General features: G+C 37.6%; 1 protein-coding gene across 1 annotated transcript; it reads left to right on the forward strand.

Annotated features, from left to right (window-relative positions):
• Positions 1–8,396: 8,396 nt before the first annotated feature.
• Positions 8,397–14,939, forward strand: LOC111611580. Its single transcript, XM_023348574.1, has 4 exons — positions 8,397–8,505; positions 10,484–11,223; positions 12,343–12,506; positions 12,925–14,939. The coding sequence occupies exons 2-4, from the start codon at positions 10,510–10,512 to the stop codon at positions 13,844–13,846; spliced, it is 1,800 nt and encodes a 599-aa protein (XP_023204342.1). The 5' UTR covers positions 8,397–8,505; positions 10,484–10,509; the 3' UTR covers positions 13,847–14,939.
• The last annotated feature ends 4,815 nt before the right edge of the window (positions 14,940–19,754 follow it).

Genomic DNA, 19,754 nt, shown 5'->3' on the forward strand with positions numbered 1-19,754 from the left:
TTTGTTTTTATTTTAAGAATTATTTTGGCACTAGCTTTCGTTATCTGACAGGAAGGAGTTTCATAATAAAAGCTCATCAAAGTTCTTAAAAATAATAAAAGAAATTATTTTTCCTTTTTATAAGGAAAAATAATTTTTTCTTTATTTCACAAAGGAAAAAAGTGAAATAATATAAAAGATCCATAAAACTGAAGGGTCTCATTATCAGCTCAAGTCCGAGGATGAAAAGGAAAATACTTTTAAAGACTAAAATCAGAAACAGACTGTCAGGTGATGAGCGAAAAGTTTTAATGGAAATATTTAAAGAAAAAAGAAAAAAAATCACAATCTATAATGTTTATTGAATAGAAAATATGACGTGCACAAAAAATAAAAGAAAAAAGTTAACTAACATCCAACAGAATAAAACAAAACCATAAAAAACTCTAAAGAAATTTGTCAAGAAAACATTTTACACACACGATTAAATGAAATCTGATTTGATTGGATACATAAACATTAACAATACCAAAAATTTAATTAATATAAATAAATCATAACTGAAGAAAATAACTTTTAAAAAAATTACAAGTGAGCACAAGTAGCCAGTTCAGTACAGGTGAATTTAATTAATTTAATTTTTATTCCAGAGATTAAAAAAATGAAACTAGACATTATTGAGCTGCTCAGGGTAAGAAAATCTTTCTGTAAATGAATCTAAACTCCTCCAGGATTTTAAGGCCGCAAAACTAAAATAATATTTTTTACACTTTGGCTACTAAATAATTAAACACACTTCAGATAAAGATTTAAAGACATTTTATTTGATCTGATTGAGAATCTGTGGGAAGAGAAAATACATTTTGGACCTGATCACTAAAATAAATGATCCAAACCGCAGAGAGGAGAAAGATGTTCAGTTACAGTAAATAGTCGGATTTATGGGAAGTTCAATTCTGGAATTTCTTTGGAAATCCATCATCGTCATCATCATCATCATCCGGTTTGTATTTATATCTAAACCTGTTCAACCGGATTCCAGTTCCACTGTCCTGCAGGTGTAACATCACAGAAAGATTTTAAATATATTAAAACAAATAAAAACAAACATGTACAGTAAGGACAAAGTTATAATTTTATATTATCATAAATAGAATACTCAGATTTAAGGAATGTGTGACTTTGTAGGATTAAAAAAAGTACATAATTTAAATTCATATTTGTGCATTAAAACAAAGAGACTATATTATATGAAAAATAAGAAAATTAAAAATTAAAAGATTAATTTTCAGCCTTTGTCTGACTTCTGGCTCCTCTGACTAAACAATAAATAAATGTTTTGTTGCAATTATACAATATAGGATTATCTTCTATTCCTAGAATAAACACAGAAATCAATTTATTCTGAGTTTAACAGAAAAACAAACATTAAAAACATGATTTAACTTCCTATTTTCAACAAAATGTTAATAATAAGAAAGTAAAAGTGTTTTCCTTCTTCAAAGATTTAAATAAACTTAGGGAAACGCCCACTCAGGTGTTTTCCTTAGTGGGTTAACACCCACTCAGGAAAGTGGGTATTTTCCTGAACCTTTTTTCTTTCATAAACATTTTATCATCCGGAGGGAAGAACGTCTCCAGGTTTTCTCTTCAAGCTCACCGGTGAGGTAAGAAGCAGTCACAATGCAGCTTGTCTTTAAAAAACTTGATTTTTCTTTAGCCATTTTTTAATCAGTCTATTTTTGTTGATACATTTTGCCTCATATTGAGACATTAACATTAATATTCAGAGTAATATTATCTCCTTTATGTCTGCTGAATGTTAAGAACTGGAATTCACCCTCAGATGATTCTACTTCAAGGTTTTTGTTAATTATTTAGATATTTACTGATGTATGAACTAATGTAAATATATATTCTGTTTGTTTTCTTGTGTTTCCTGATAGAAAAACAGCCATGAGTGATTTTTACACTCACAACCTGATTCAGCTTTCTGCTGCGATGGAGGAGCTGGACAGACTTCTGCAGCATCTCTGAGTTTCTGCAAACACTTTGATTTTAAACGCTTCAAATATTCAAAAATCTGTGCAACATGAAATTCTGGTAATCCAAACATATACTACATTTATTTTGTTTTATTTTATTATTTTTACACACAAACAACTCCTTTATATCTGGAATTAGCGCTTGTATGATTAAACTTCTGAGTTAAAGTTTATTATTATAAACGCAGCTTTCTGTCTCCCTCTGGTGGTTAAATAATGAAATAACATCCGGAAGTTAACAGCAGAAAAAGGACAGAAATTAATTTTATAGGGAGAAAAATAAAGAGACAGGAAGAAAGAATAAATAACCTGCTGGGAACCAGAAAAATTAAAGACTTTAAAAAGTTTGTGTTTACATAAAATGTAAAAACATTACCTCATTAACTGAAATATAAACTCCATAATTAAAGAAACCTTTAAAATGATCCTGGTGGTCTGACCTCCAGAGGAACCAACAATGAAAAGGATCCATCTTCTGGTTAAAATATGTTTTTTTATGAGAGTTTACAGCGAAGAAGCTTTAAACCGAAAGCAGAAACTAAATGAAAGTAAAACTGTGACCAGAGGAGGAGCTTCTGACATCAACATAAAGTCTTCAGCAGATGCAATCATAACATAAAGCCTCTAATTTAATCTGTAGAATCCATCAGATTTAAAGGAACTTTGCTGGTAAATGTCACTCAAGTCAACAAATAAGCTTTTCGTTAATCGTCCAAAATAAGGACTTTGCGTTTACGTAATTAAAGTTTATTGATGCTTTTATTTTGAAAAGAACAATAAATGAGACTGACAGACACACCTAATGATCAGATAAAGTGATGTTATGCATTTTGACCAGAACTGAATGAAAATGGTTCCTTGGGGGACGCCACAAATAAAACCGAGCGCAGAGGAAAAGTTCTTTCTTAAAAGTTTAATTTGACCAACAATAATCAAATAACTCAAAGCAGGTTCCTTTAAAGCTGTTTAACAATAAAAATGTTCTACTTCAGGTTTCCAGAGGTTTTTAGGGGGGTGGATGTTTGTGTATAGGAGGGAAAATAAAAAGTTTAAACCAGATGGATTTACAAACAGAAAGGAGCATCCAGTCTGAAAACCATCCGGATCTGGAACAACCTTCAGTTCACGCCCAGCTGTCAGAGGAAATCCCCTCTGTTACTGTTACAGCATGAAAACAGGGATTTATAAAACTTTACCCTAAATGTGAAACTTCCTCAGGCTCCTCCTCTCCAGGAAACTGAGCCGATTTAAAATGAAAAAGTTTCCCAGAAGTCAAACTCTACTTTCTGCTTTTGGTCTTTTTAGCTAAACTTTAGGGGATTTTTCTTATAATATATATATTTCTAATGCAAGACTTTTTACTCCATGTAAGGGAATTATAAAATGGCCCAAATACGCTGTTGTAGACTTGCTGGCAGATGATAAAAAATAACAGAAACTGTTTTAGAGACATTAAAAACGAATTTTAAACAGCAACATCTGCTTCATACTCCGTCATGTTAGCCTGGATTCACCTTGAACACACATTAAATGATGTTTGGTGAAACCTGCACTCACACGCAACACGTCATGTGATGCAGATATTGAAAACATGGACAAAAAGCCTTTAAATCCAGTTTTTCTATCTTTACAGTAAAATGTGAGAAACTAACCTGTTTTTAAGATTTTTACAGTCACATATGAGCTGTTTGCTCTGTGCTTTAGTTTTAATTTACACATATGAAACAATATACAGAATAAAAAAAGTCAATAATAATCCATTTGTATTTTTGTGCTTTTTTTGCGGTCAAGTCACAGAAACAACCAGATTATCCGGACTTTCCCGCCGTCTTCTGTCCAGACCCGCAGAGCTGCTGCTGTTGGAGGATCACAAAGAGTTCCCAGGTAGGACTGGTTTTCTGATTAATCTGCAGTCTGGGGGTCCAAAGTGTGGATTGGGGGCCGTTTGGCCCCAGGGCAACATGTTTGGACACCAATAGGTTCATCTGAGACCGTCCTCCATGTTGGCGTCTCGTTAAAATCGATGCACAGGTTAAAGCTGCAGCTGATGCCCGGTTTGTTGGTTTCTCCAGGAGGAAACGCGTCAGAGGAGTTCGTCGCTCTGACATCATCACGATTCCTGATGAACGCAGCAGACTGATGACGCTCGCTGTGGAAAACTGTAGCGACCAAACCGTCCTGACGTGGCTGAGAGAAAACTCAGAGTCCAGCACCTTCAGCAAGCTGGCGGACATGTTTAACTTCCTGAAGACACACATCGCTGCAGAGGAGAAGAAGAACCACGGCGACGCGGTGGACGTCGTCTTCATGGCTCATGGAGCAATCAGAGACTTCATGATCCCAGCCAGCTGTCTGCTGCCTCTGGCCTCCATCAGGGACGTGGTTCTTTATGCTCCCTGGAACTGTGTCACCTGCAGTTTGGGGTACGGCATCTCCACAGGACGGCTGCAGCCTCAGCACAGCGTCTTCTACTGCACCAAGAAGCTCGGCTGCACAGTTCCTGATGAAAAACACCGACCCGTGAAACTACCGGACCGCTGGAACTCAATGAGACAGGCTGGAGACCAGATGATCCCAAACATCACAGTTAGTCCTCTAAGACCAGACGATGGAATCTGGAAGAACTTTGAGTCTCTCACCAAAAAACACGGTTCTGTTGGGAGAAACCGGATCGTGGTTCCGTTCATCTTCCCAGGAAAAGAATCAGAGAACGTCCCGTTCTCTGTGGTCACCTTGGCTCTGTCTCTGGTTCTGCTGCAGTCCAGGTTCAGAGCCACCGTCCACCTGGACGCCTGTCTGGGAGACCAATCTACTGGACAGAAGCTTGATAAAAGCTACCTGGAGCAGCAGTACGCCTGCGCCATCGACGGAACCGGACTGGCGTGTTCTCCTGAGATGTTCAGTCGGGTCCAGTTGAACATCCCTGAGGTTTAAACAGCACACCGACTTCTTCCCCTCCATCACCACAGCACTTTTATTTTCTGAGCATTATAACGTTATATCTTTACACCTCCAGGTTCTTCACAAACAAAGATTTCACTTTTTAGCAAAGTTAAAAACCCTTAAATAAAAAATCTCATACTTTTTTTTGTGTCTTGGAGACAAACTTAAAGTCTCAGTAACCGTTAGATTTCTCAGGTTTTATAGTTAAATCATGGTGGACAATGTATGTCAGGTCTAAATACCTATTAAACAAAACACAGGAAAGACAAGAGAGTTAGATTCTTTGTTTCTCGCGAGGAGAGCAGACAGAGATGTGTTCACAGTTACAAATCTCCGACCGCTCTGGAAACCACATCTCCCGCTCCTCTATTTTATTGATTTTAGGAACCCTGCCACACGGGGCGCTGCAACTCTATGGGGTTGGGTCAAAGCATGGTTGCAGCGCTAATGACATTCACTAATCTAGACATATGTTATCTATACTCTAAATCTTTCTTTCTCCAGGCACGGCGTCGAATAAGACACGTTGCATAGCTTCAAAGCAACGGCTTTGTATCACAAAGCAGAGTTTATTGCAGGATCGTAAAACTCTGCTGGGAGCAACTAACACCTCCATTTCCCAGGGAGTCCTGCTGAGTATATCTATCACCTCTCTCTCTCTCTCTCAGGAAGCCTTAGGAAAGAATCAGAATTATTTAACACACAGAAGCATTACTTATACTAAGAATAAAGAGTAAAAAGCATATAAGCAAACAATATCTAAATGTAACTACAAGACTACATAATACAACGAATATTTGATAATTACTAAAAATACAATTTATCCAACAATGTAAAAACAAACATTTATCCTCTGAAAAATACAAAATCTTACCAAGTATTTTGAGTCTAGTTATAGTGAAATTTATATTTTATTTATATTTTAGTGCACTTGAGATATGACACAATTAAAAAGTAACTTAAATAATCCTTTAATGTTTATTTAAAAACCTAAAATCCATTGGCAGATTATTTAACTTACAAGACATTTTTGAAGCTATAAGTGAAATAATCTGCCAGTAGAACCAGCACTTAAACTCCAATATCTTGCTGAAAAGTTACTTGTAAGTTAGTTTCATCTTATTGAAATTATACTAATACATTTGCAACAGAAACTAGATGAAAAATACTTGGTCATATTTTTTGCAGTGCATAAATGTTTCCTGATATTATCCATAAAAACACAAACAGAGAACTGAACGGGTCTTAGTCCAGAACCCTGTGGAACACCAGAACTGATTGAGGAACGTGTGGAGAAAACATTGTTTACATCTAAAATCCATAAAGACTTGAAGCGGTACTGGTTCTGGTTGAGCTACAGTAAACGGGTCAAATGTGACAAAAATAAATAAAATACAACACTACTGATTTTTTTTGTCTGTTTTTGATTTATTCTTAGTTACTAAACATAATAAAAACGACAGTATGAAACATTAAAATCATGAATCTGTAAAACATATCGCTTAATTTCTGTATTTTCTGGATGTTACCAGAACCTCTGGGCGGTTCTGTTGCCTAGTAACCTAGTAGATTTATTAGATTTAATCCAAGTTACACCAACTGTGCAAAAATGTCCAAATAATAACTGCAGATTTGTAAACGCAATGGGTCTAATAACACATAAAAGAAAAAAGTATTAATAATTAGATTTTACTATGTTTGGATTTGAGTTCATGTTTATTCATTTAGACCTTTTTAGTCTATTCAAATAGAAAATATAAACTAAAAACTATAAACTTAGTTGGAAAAACATTTAAATTTAAAAATCTCATTTGACCTTACGTTAAGTATTTTTAATTTTCTTGATGTTACATTGTTTTAAACAACTAAATGCTTCAGTTTTCCATATTTGTTTATCCAACTGCTGCTTTAACTCTTCATCGTCTTCACATAATTGGCTACATTTCCATTACCAATGTGAGCAAAGCGTTGTCAATATTCCGCTAATGTCAATAAAATGCTATTTCTCAATTTTGGTGTTTCCATTAAATAAAAACCACAATTAAAATCACATGTGAATAAGTTTGTTTATTCAATAAACTATTAAAAAATATCATCTTGATACCACTTCCTGTCTTCTTCTTTGTTGTTTCCAGCAGTAGTAACATCCGGTTAATACAGGATGTTTGCAAAATACAGTAATTTTGCAAAACTTTGGGTTTTTGTGAAATTGCCAAGTTTCAATTCAGCACATTTATTTTCACAATTCCTGTTTACTACATTTTACTGTCAATGGAAACGCAGCAGAGAACATGGAGATGGTTCAGCAAAATGATGCAGTTATCCAACAGACATATTGTTTTGCTGAGCCAAAGCAAATAAAGCTGAATAAACTCAGAAGAAAATGAATTCATATCTTAGATCCTTCTAACCAATCACAACAGTTGTTTCTTCTTCATGTCATTTTAGCCACTTGAGAGCAGCTCTCTGATTGGCCAAACAGGTTGCCGCTAATTTAGTCAGATTTCTGTTGCCACCAGAACAATAAAAACGTTTCAAAGCCGCAGTTTCCTGTTCACGTTGAGATCCTCTGAGCTTTGCTTCCTGTCTCTGCGTTGATTCCTCATGTTGAAACTTGTGAACTCTGGTTGACCCTGCACACACCCAACACATGAGATATAGAGACATGAGCCGACTGTGATATAACAAGTGATAGTCTGTGCTTGCTTTCCTTATGCATGAACTTTCACCTCATTGAGAAAACAGTTTTTCTACAGCAGCTCTCCAGTTCCTGAAATATGCCATCTTCCTTTTCCCGCTCATTTTAATCCAATAAAAACTCAGCGTGGTTCAAAGTTGCAATTTAATTATTGCAGCACATGCAGCAGTATGCTTGCAGTAAAACTGTTTGAACTTTTCCCAAGGTAAAATTCAAATATTTGTTTAACATTTTCAAGGCTACAAATGAACTAAAAAAAGACCCAGAGTTAAAGAAAGATGACCCCGGTGTGGTTCTGCGACTTTCACTTTTGTTTTCCAGGAAATAGTCTGATTCCGAGAAATGCACAGCCTCAGTTCACCGCCACAAATAACAACTAACATCATGTTTACTGGTTCTGTCAGGAAACAACCAGTTAAAGCTGAACTGGGTTCATTTTTCTCCAGACCACAGAATTAGGACTTTCCTCTAAAATAACTTTATTCTAATTAGTGCTGAAACAATTAATCGGGTTAATAATGGTTAATCGATTATTAAAATAATCGCCAACTAATTTAATAATTGATTAATCGTTAACTGGAGCATACAGAATCTGCACCAACTGTAAATTACAAAATATTTCATTCTTGCACTGTCTGTGCTTTTTCCTTTGGGGTCAAGGTGAGAGAGTGATAGAGAAAGAGATAGCTCCCCCTTTGCTCCTCCCACCTCCTGGCTGCAGACCCTCAATATAAGCAGCTGTGCTTCTGACGGGACAATCATCTGGACTTTTCGGAACGTGGATCCCAGTAACTTTGTGCAGAGTTTTCTAACAGAAGCAGGACAGAACAGCAACAAGCAGTGAGTAAAGTCTGTTTTGTTTCCAGTCTATTAGTTCGGCTTGTTCCAGCCACAGGCGTAAATCCGGTCAGATGTATTAAATACTGACTGAAAAATCATGACATTGTGGTTTTCTCACATTACTGAACTTAGATATATATTTATTAAATATGACAACAGGAGCCTCTGAAGTTGATGAATTAAAAAATAAAAGATGAAAAGAATAAAATGTGAAACATTTAATTCCCCACGAACAGAGAGATGTTCATCCAAACTCTGTAGCTGTTTATGAAGAAATGTTAAAACTTTGGACCAAAATCAACCTTGCTCATTGGCATCATGTTCCAACTTTTTCCACTTTTTAAAATTAAATTCCCGCCTTTTAAACACTTATTATTTTGCAAATGAGAAGTTGACACTGTTCATCTCGCTTTATTAAAGTGAAACCTAAGAGCTTATAAAGTGTTTATATTTCAAAACAGAACCTCATAAAGTTCTCATAACGATGTGTTTGGATCGTTTCTCTTTGCTATTCTGTTGTAGCTCCGCCATCTTTGTTTCTGTATCAACGGTTTCATTTATGGATGACAATCGGCGCCCTCTGCTGGATGGCGGAAAATCTACAAGACTAAAAGAAGGACGATATCAGTTAAACGATTGGAACTAATTTGAATATAAAAAAGCATTAACTGACATTCATGGGGGGGGGGGGGGGGGGGATCTCTATTTATGTTCTGCTGGGCCGAGTCGGATCCGGTGGTCCCCGCTCTGACAGGAAAGTGAAGAGATATCGTTTTCCTATGTAACGTTTTCCTGTCTAATCGGACTCTACCGGCTCGGTTCTGTGTTCCTCCAGACAGGAAATGACTGTCTGACCGGAATCTGTCTGACAACAGAGCTCTGTTTCCGGCAGATGACTCCCCTGTTCAGGATGAAATGTTCCACGTTCTGGAGTATTTTTGTTATGGCTGATTCTTTGGCTACATATAAATCAATCGATCGATTAATGATTAATTGATATGCAGCCATTTTCTTAAAATCTTCTATCAAGAGAGCCGACGGTCCTACGATAACACCAAGGGCTAAATTTTTCATGTTGAATTAAAAAAAAAGACATTAACCAAATTTTAACATTATTTTGTGTCAGATTTATTAAATACTGACTGAATAAACAGGAAATTGTGGTTTTCTCATGTTAAACTTAGACATATTTATTAAAATAACAAAACAGGAACCAGTTCATGAGCTGCTAATCTTGTGAGTAGAAAAATGTCTTAAACTCATGAATTGTTCATAGATAAACTGAGATTAGCTGGGCTACAATTATGTCTGAAATGATTAACTGGATTAATCGTGATCGACTATTAAAACAACTCATTTATATTTTGTGCATTTTTGGCTCATTTGCTACTGACTCCTTTCTTATTTCAGGAAATGCCTTTTAAAAAAGTTTTTCTGCAGTTATTACTTGATTACTAAATAAGTTGACGATTACGTTCCGCCTCCCGCCTGGAACGTAGCTGGAGATAGGCACCAGCAACCCTCCCGACCCCATTAGGGACAAAGGGTGAACAGAAAATGGATGGATGGATGGATTATTTCAATAGTCGATTAATCACATTTGATCTGATTTAATTGTGATTAATCGTATTGAAATTATCAGCAACTAATTTATATTTTATACAGTTTTGGCGTAATTACTCCTCTGACTCCTGTCTTTCAGTGAATGCCTTTTTTTTTTTAGTTTTTCTCCAGTTAATTACTAAAAAAGTTGACAATTATTCCAATAATTGATTAATCGTGATTAGTCTGATCAATTATTGAAATAATGGTCAGCAAATTTAGGTTGCACAGTTTTGCCTTAAATACTACTGTTTACTTTCTTCTTTCAGCGAATCCCTTTTTGACTTTGTTTCTCCAGTTATTGATTAATTGATTACTAAATGAGTTGACAATAATCATGATTAATTGCTGTAATACTTCCCTGCTCTTGTTGCAGATCTCCAACCTCTCTACAGTCACACCATGGATAATGCTGATGCTCTCGTACGTAAAGTCCATGAATGGGTGGCTCTTCAGAAGAAATGTTCCAGGAAGCTGAAGAACCTGGCGGATGAGCTGGATGAAGCGGTGAAGGCTGCCAACGTGACCAAAGTGGTCGGCAGCTCGGTGTCGGTCGGGGGAGCAGCTGCCATGACGGCGGCGGGCGTGGTAACGCTTCTGACCGGCGGAGCAGCGCTGCCTGTTCTGGCTGCAGTGGGAGCTGCGGGAGCTGTGGCTTCTGGGGCCGGTGTGGTAACTAGTGTTGGTTCTGATGCTTATAGCGTCAGCAAGTCCAAAGACATCATGGAGGAAGCCCAAAAGGTTCTGGAAGAGCTACAGAGTCTGGAACAGGAAATGAAAAACCTCATGAAGTCACTGAAACGACAAGCCTCCAACCTCTACCACCGTGGTGGTGCTGCTGGTGGTGGAGATGATGATGATGATGGCAACATTATGGAGTTTTTCATGAGGTCAATGGCCAGACAGGCAGGGCTGAACCTCCCCAGGAGCCTGACGATCACAGCGGTTATTGGGTTACCGCGTATCAACATGTTCAGGAGGATCGAAGCCAGTAGTATTGTGCTTACAGGGTGTCTTACAATCCTTACAGCAGCTCTGTTTGGAGCAGCCAAAGAAGGAGGGGAGAAAGTGGCTTCTTCTCTGGGGAGAAAAGCAGCTTCAGCAGCAGCTGGAAGTGTAAGTTAGACAATATTTTAAACAAGTCAGGAAAATATTCAAAGTTCATACAAAATTCTGAAGGAAAATTATAGAAAGGAAAAAAAAATATATATAATTGTATTAATTAGAGACATAAACATATTTAATTATGTAAATATGAACTACAGCTGTTTCCACTGCAAAACTAATGTTGAAAAACCACAATTTCATAATTCCAGTGTTTTCATTAAATAAGAAAACAATTAAAATTATGCATGAATAAGTTTGTTGATGCAATAAGTCATTACATAACATGTTGCACCATCATCCTCCTGCGACTTCTTCATCTCTTCTGCATCTGGTTGCTGATTACAACTGCAAAAAAAAAATAACAACAGTTTTTTTCCATTGCAATTTTGTGAAATGCACTAATTTTGATTTAGCCTAAAAACTAAATGATTGAAATAAGACAAAATAGTCTTATGGTAGTGCAAAAAAATTATCAAAAACCTGAGTTTTTTTTTTGTTTGTTTGTTTTTTAAATGAGCGTGTTTCCATCAAGTGAATTTAGTTTCATAATTTCAATTTATGAAATTCAGCTTATGTGATCCTCCTCTCTATGCTCTATGAGTTTCAGGTTTTATATTATTTATTATTATTTTAATCTATGAAAAATCTACAATGCTTCCAAGAGCCCTTAAAATTATTCTGTCACTTATAACAAGATATTTTTCCTTATTAGTTAAATCTGGGGTTTTGTCAGTATTAAGGAATTATTTACATAATACAATCTCCTATAACTTAATGAAAAGTAACTTGTAAGTTAGTTTTGTCTTATTCCAAGTGTACCAAGCAGTCTGATTTTATGGCTTCAGTTGTTTCTGGGGGGTTTTTAGGCATCAGTGGAACAACTGTTAGTGCAGTTCTGCCCAAAGTGGTCGGCATCCTGCATGTTTTAGTTCTCTGGTAGTAAAACCTCCTCAGCAGGTCGATGTTCTTCTTAGGTTTCTAATGAGTCACCATTTGATGCAGGTGTGTTAAACCAGGGAGAGACTAAAACATGCAGGATGTCGGCCCTCCAGCCGGACCCACTTTGGGCTCCACTGTCTGAGTGGTAACAACTGATGAACTCTGTCTAATCAGATGTGTTGTGTTCAGATTGCAGGAGGAGCGGTCGGGCTTGTGTTTTCTGTTCCTCAGCTGGTTAATGATTGCCAAAACCTCGACAACATCGAGACAAAAGCCAGTCAGACTCTGAGGAAAAATGCCAGGACTGTTCTGACCAACGCCGAGGAGACGGAGATAGAACTGCAGAAAATAAGGTATGAAAATGATAAAACAATATATTTTAATCTGAGATTAAAACATATTTTAATCTAATGTTTGAGTGTCCTGATTGAACTGTCAACTCCTCAGATTCATGTCACTGTAGACATTTTGTACAGAACAAAATAAATGTACTTTTTTTATCTCTTAAAACTTGCACAAAACATGTAATCACACTGGGGATTTTAACCCACCTCTTGTTTTATGCCATAATTTCAGAATTATTATAAAATCATTTAAATGTTAAAATTTGGATTTAACAAATGAATGTTGAATGTTTGGCAGCTTTGTGAAATTTAAATTTTCTGTCAGAAAAAGCAAAAGATATTGATGTATGAATTGGAAAAGTATAAAAATGAATTTAAATAGAATCATTTACACAAAGATAACAGATTTATTTAAATCTTTTTGCAGAGAAGCTCTTAAGAAGTTGGTGAGAATCAAATTCATCATAGAGAAGAAAAACAGGACCAGAGATGAGAAGAGAGAGCTGATCGACTATGCAATTAATAACACTCCTTACCCGGAGGTTAAACAGTGGTTGAGTGAAAACGCAGAGTCTAATGTCTTCTTTCATCTGGTAAATCTTGGAAACTTCATAAAGCAAAAGCTGAATGAGGAGGCAGCGAAGAAGAAGGAGGATTTGGAGAGGAAGAAGATTGAGCTGATCTTTTTGGCTCATGGATCGATTGTGGCCTCGATGATTCCTGCCAGATGTCTGATGCCTCTGCCGTCCATCACAGACGTCCTGCTGTATTCTCCCTGGAACTGCTTCCTGTATCCTGAAGCGGCCTACAGCATCGCTACAGGAAGCATCCAGCCTGGCCACCGGAGGTTTGGATGCACCAATCCAGACCTGTGCCCTTTTCCTCCAGCAGCCCATACGTCATTTAACCTTCCTCATAGCTGGAACTCAATGAGGAATACTGGACTTCAACCTGTCCCCGTCATCATGGTTAGTCCTGTAGCAAAAATAGACGACCCTGCATTTGAAGCTTTCATTGCTCTAGCAGCATGTTTTGGTGAACCAGCAGCCAACCGGTATCTCATCCCGTACCTTGCTCCCTATATCGGCAAAGTGCCCTTCTTTGTCGTCACGTTGGCCATGTCTCTGGTGCTCTGTTTCTCAGGACATGAAGCCACCGTCCACCTGGCTGCCTGCCTGGGAAAATCACCTGAAAACGCTGTAATGCAGGAGGAGTATCTGAGGCGGCAGTACGCCTACACTGTGGACAACACCGGCATGACCGTTCCAAGAGAAACGATTAGCTATATAAACGGTCCAGTGTTTAATATGTTCAAGGCTGTTTTTGGTGGCGAGTCTCCATTTTTTTAATGATTGATCAAGACTTGGAGAACTTGCTGGTCTGAATCACTTCAGACAGCTTGTACAAATTAATCCATTGCTTCAATTTATATGTGTATATGAGAGAAATGATTCTGCAAAACCGCATTGTGCTGGACCTCCTGATAGCCTCTCAGGGAGGTGTCTGCAAGATAGTAGGATCAACGTGCTGCACATTCATCCCCAATGAAGCAGGAACTGGTGGAACCATCCACGATGCTCTGCATGACCTGGAAGAACTCCAGAACTTTGTAAACAGATCCACCCATGGATCCCAGCCTTTTGACTTCTGCTGTTGAGGATTGGAGCACCAATCTCATCTGTCCTGATCCTATTCTGTCTCTTCACAACCTGCATCATCCCATGTCTTTGCAGCTTGATGCTAAGGATGTTTAGCACCACCATGATCAACTATCAGCTGGTCAGGGTAACCTCTGACACAGATGAGGACTACATATGACTCCAGAGGGATGAAGATGGACTGAAAACAGGATCATATGACGATGTCCTGTAATTATTAAACAGATTGAATCATCTGCTAATGACTCCTGCACTGAAAATGTGAAAGCAAGTGGTGCTAGTGATGAAAAATGCATTTGGTTTCTTAACTGTTTCCTGTATACATCATATTTCTTTTTATAGCATATATTTGCATTCTTTTACTCAGCAACTAAAAAAAAGAAAAAAAAGACAAAACAAGATGTATTTCTTCTTTTTTAGATTTTGGATAGCTTATACTTATATGAAATATTGATAAACACTCTTACATTATTTTGCGTCATTAGTCTGTTTTTCAGTTAAAGGTTTCTGCTGTGTGTGAACTGAGACTATGTTGACACTTGACTCACATCTACAGAATGTTTCTGTTGCAGGATTATCTCTACTCAGTGTTCAATCTTCCTCCGTCCTCGTGATTAAAAACTAGATGAACTGTGTGCAAAGATAAAAACTTGCTTCTTCTTATCACTCCCTTCCTTGCTAATAAAAGACAAGCCCTAACTGAAGGTTTTCAGAACGCACGGTGAGCAGCTTGTAGAAGCGGTTTGCTGTGTCTTCTCCTTTTGGAAAAGCTTGGTTGAAAACTAATAAACGTTGTCTGTGGTTCTTTTATATGTAGGTTAAGAAAATACCTTCAATTTATATGTGTGCTCTGCTTGTGTCTGTTTTTCTGTTGATCACAAAGAAATATTTCCCTCAATATCCCAAGTCTGACCGATCTGATCTGCTGCTGGACTCTTAAAAAACCAGACAGATGATCTGTTAAAACAATCAAACTCCTCCACCTTGTCCCTGAACTACTACTGCTAGCTAAAGTAATGCAATGTTCCAGCCAAAACAACCAATCAGAACCGTCTTAGTGCTGTCAATCAATCTCATTCACTCACTGCTAAATGTGCTAATAGTGGAGAAACAACAAATCATTACAGGAAACCGTTTATCTGCCGTCATTGGTAGCTATGCTAGCTAGACTGAGCATTTACAACAGGCTATGCTAGCTGCAGCATAGCACAGAGCGAGGGGGAGGAAGGATGAGCAGCACCACATGAGATTGTGATTGACAGCAGTAAAACTTTCCTGTCTCTGATTGGTTGTTTTTAGATAACGCTGGGAGAAAGCAGAGGAACTAGATTTTCACAGATTATCTCTCATGCCGTACTGTCACAACATAATGACAATTTTAACAAATATGTAAAAAAAACAATATTTTTTTATAAAAGTTACATTTTTAACTTTAATTGCTGTTTTAATTTCACTTAGGAGAGGACGGGTCAGGAGGGACGTGGGTTAGAGCTGCTGCTGACTGACTCATCTGTTGTTAAGTGGTAAAAGGTGCAGGAGCAAGTTAAATATATGAATATGTTGGTCATTTCTTTCCTTAATTCATTAAATGTTAGTCAAATGGAGGCTAACAGTCTGTAGCTAAGCTAACTATGCTAATGGTTGATAATCTCACACAGTCTACCCACCTCTCAGAGAAAAACTGGGTTATAAATTGACACTCTCACCTTTTTCTTTCTCCCTCTCTCTATTTATTGAAAACTTACTTTATAATTTTTCTTAGCAGCAGAGTGACAGCCACAGTCGTTCTTGTTTCCACTGACTGCTGCTGAACATCGTCACCGTCAAGCTCCAAGCAGGAACGAACCATTTCGTTCAGATCCAGGGCGGTCAGGGAAAATGTGTGCTTTAATTTATTTATTTATTGCTAAAAACAATTTTAGAAAACACAATATAATTAATTTTGTAATTGCCCCATTTTAAAAAAAATTCTATGAACAAAAAACAAAAAAAAAACTGCAGAGGGCCCCGTGTTGGTCAGGGGCCCTTGGAATTGTCATAAATTTCCCCCCCTACACGGGGCCCCTGTTACAGGCATAGGAGCCAAATACATATAAATATATGGAGGTTTTGCCGCCTAGTTTTTGGCCACTAGATGGGGCTGCAGGCTCATGTCTAGGAGTCAGGGGGCGACAGGGAGGCAGGTGTTGAACTGGGCGAACACCATGTTAATACTGTTACAGTTTATTTTAAAGTTGTTCAGTTTTGTGCACAAATTGTCTGATTTCTAGTAGAATAAACTGTTAACCTGCATTTCAAGAAGGGACTGACTTTTATATGCCACTACAGCCACATTAACCAGCCAACACACTGTTATCAAAACAGCTGCAGATCAACACTGACCATGACTGGCTATACACACATCTAATGCTCTGTATCTGTTAAGTTAATATTTAGGACACCCATATTTTAATACCATGGGTTATGCTATGTATCAGTGAAAGAGCAAGAAATAACTATAACTAACTAACTGTGTTCATTATTCTCAGTATAACTAAAATCTACATGCTGTGATGTTCCTCAGTAAATATCTACAGTGGAATCAATCGACTCTTTTTAATCCCAAACCAGCAAACAAAGTTTTAAAACTTTAACAGCCTTTAGGTTCAGCTCTGTGTCCACCATGATAGATCTGGACGTCTCTTGTATCACTGCAAATGTCACAACAATTCATTTGTCCAATTCTCCATTTTTTCCATATTTGTGAACAACACTGCATAGATATACTAAACTCCTCCTCTCGGGCTGCAGGCAGAACTTCATCCATGATCCGGAGTGGGCTCTCCACCATTCTCCACTTCAAGACCAAAGTCTTGGAGATGTTAATTTTTATTTAACAACCTTCACAGTTTGAATTTAGGTAAAGATCAAATCATCAGTATCACGGTCACTGATGATATTTTTCTTCACACAGAAAAAGATCTGTGGCTTAGAAGATCCATTTTCTTTCAGTTTGATGCACAAACTCTTTGTTTTTTGTTGAATAAATAAAAATGAAACAAATTAAAATTTATATTTTAAGTCAAGCTTTATTATACTTTCAACAAAATCATTTACATGAATATACCTATTGATTTAATATTGAATTATGTATATATTTCATGTCATTCACTGAAAATCAAAAGTATTTTGAAAACAAATTGAGCACAGCCGTGTGATTATGATAAGCCATATTACTCTAACTTAAAGTTTATATCAGATTCTCTCCTTCACTCTCAGTCTGGATTTCTTCTAGACTCTTTATATGAAAACAAATTACAAAACAATGTGTCTCTGTTGAAAATTCATTAAAAATTAAAATTTGTTTATACAAGTACAAGTTTTTTTCTGTTCATCTCACTCTAAGACACTCAATATCCCAAAGCAGAAAAGGCATCATGTAGTTTATACATGTTTAATACAATAGACAATGGGAACCACAATTACAATGACTGGTTGTAGAAATATAGGGGACTCTGTGGTTTAGACTTAGAGAACAGGTCAGACTAAACGTCCTGATATTAACCTCATCACATTGAAACCTGCTGTGTGTTTTATCAGACAGGTTATTCAGCCTTTGAACACTGTGGCCTTGTGTCAAATTGCTGTCAATCTGGCTGCTGTTTTGGCCTCTAAAAAAGTATTTTCACCACTTACAAGTATCCACTGCCCAATAGACGTATTCATGCCCCATTAAAAATGTAAACTGTTTCCAGCTAACAGGATAAAATGGCTTCTCAAGCATTTCTCTGATTTCCTCTGTGGTCAGTTTGCTGCGACTCAGTGAGTTGCAGATTTTCCCCCAGGCCTCTATCTCTGAGAGCCACAGAGCAGCTCTGGCTCTGAGGAACTTAGAGACCTTAGTCTCTGTCCCTTCAGCCAGGGCCAGGCTGTCTGTAGTGATGAAGTAGATATCCACACCAAGGAAGAGGGCATTGGCTGCAATAAAGCCAGCTCTGGCTCCCTTGGTAATAGCAAGAGACCCTTTAACTGCTGCCTGACCGACACCAGGAACATCTGAGGCCATTCTGGATACAGTACCCAATGCTTTCCCTTCCTGTAGTATAACTTTACCTGCATTTACAGCAGCTGCTGCATCAACAATCAGTTCACCAGCCTTTTCAATACCATCTGCAGCATTATTTCCTGCCATGTGAAGCTCATCTTCACTACTTTGTGTAACTTCAGCATATGGTGGTTTGGCCGCCTCTTCCAGACAGTCCTGGATTCTCTGAACACCAAACATGAATCTTTGAAAGGCTGTATTTGCTTGTTGTGTTTGTGTATGATTAACTCCACCCTCTACTGCAGTGGTTACCAAGCTGTTCACTGCACTGGTTCCTCCCACAGCTGCACCAGCAACTGTCAACCGCAAAGACACAGCAGCTGTAAATGGAATTAAAGCAAAGTCAGTAATGGACATGATACCTCCCACAGCTCCCACTGAGCTCCCAGCCACACTGGAGATCTTTGCTCCCTTATTCACACTGTCTAACTGAACAGCACACTGCTCAATCTGATCAAGAAACTGCAGCATCTCAGGAAGCTCATCATTGTACTTCTTAACAAAATTTGAATAGCTGATCCTCTGGAACAGGAACATCATCTGAAAGTCGTCGTCCATCCTGGGATAGAAAGTTTCTGTCGTGTTCTGTGTTTTCTGTGTGTTAATTTCGAGTTTTCTGTGTCCTTGAGTCTCTTCATTGTCCTGTCCTCCCCTTGATTGTTCCCAGGTGTGTCTCGTTCTGTGATTACCCGCTATGTATTTAAATCCACCTGTGTTCCTTGTTCCTCGTCGGGTCCTTGTCTATGCATCAATGTGTGAGCCGCCTGTTGTTTGGACTGTGTTTTCGTCATTAAATTTCATTATTCCTCTTACCTGGGTCCGCTGCGTCTGCCTCACCACCCCTCACCACACCGTTTCATGACAGTTTCCTTACTGGTTTCACTTGTAAGCATTAGTTAATGCTCAAATAAGCAATAATCTTGTTATTACTGGGGCTACTTACCTGATTTTATCAAGTTGTTTGACCTGATCAGTCATCATCAGATAAATCACATTCAACAACAATGTCCTCTGTTATTTTAAGACAAATGTTGATGTTGAGGCTGTGGAAGAAAAAATATTTCTGAATGCTTGTTCCTTTTGAAAACATTAATATTATAAACATGTTACATACATAACAAAAAACAAGTTATTTCTTGATATTTCTTGATGAAGGCAAATTTACCTTTCAGGAAGGTTTTCAAATTTTCTCTGTGATTTTTCAGCTGGAACAGCAGAACCTCCACATTGTGTCTTTTGGGAACAGAAAAGGTTTTTGCGTCTCGTTTGAGCTCCAGCAGCAGAGGGCAGGTCAGTCGTGCAGATTTGATCAGATCTAAAACTTTACCTAAGATCTCTTCAGGCAGAACCGGAACCGCTCCATCTATAAACTTCATCAGGAAGGAAGTCTAGTGTGAAAACTAGACATGGTTTCAGATTCAGATGTTTTATCTTGTATTAACTTGTAACATGTAATTTTCTGTGATGTTTTAGTTGTTATTCTTATATAGACATATATTGTTTGTCGCTATGTTG

This window comes from Xiphophorus maculatus, chromosome 16 (assembly GCF_002775205.1).
Source record: "Xiphophorus maculatus strain JP 163 A chromosome 16, X_maculatus-5.0-male, whole genome shotgun sequence".
Classification (NCBI taxonomy): Eukaryota; Metazoa; Chordata; class Actinopteri; order Cyprinodontiformes; family Poeciliidae; genus Xiphophorus; species Xiphophorus maculatus.

Excerpts from the sequence above, each read along its gene's own strand:
- LOC111611580 (XM_023348574.1), top strand. The coding sequence starts at position 10,510 with ATGGATAATGCTGATGCTCTCGTACGTAAAGTCCATGAATGGGTGGCT. Across the intron at positions 11,224-12,342 it reads CTTCAGCAGCAGCTGGAAGT|ATTGCAGGAGGAGCGGTCGG; the intron begins GTAAGTTAGACA and ends TGTTGTGTTCAG. Across the intron at positions 12,507-12,924 it reads ATAGAACTGCAGAAAATAAG|AGAAGCTCTTAAGAAGTTGG; the intron begins GTATGAAAATGA and ends ATCTTTTTGCAG.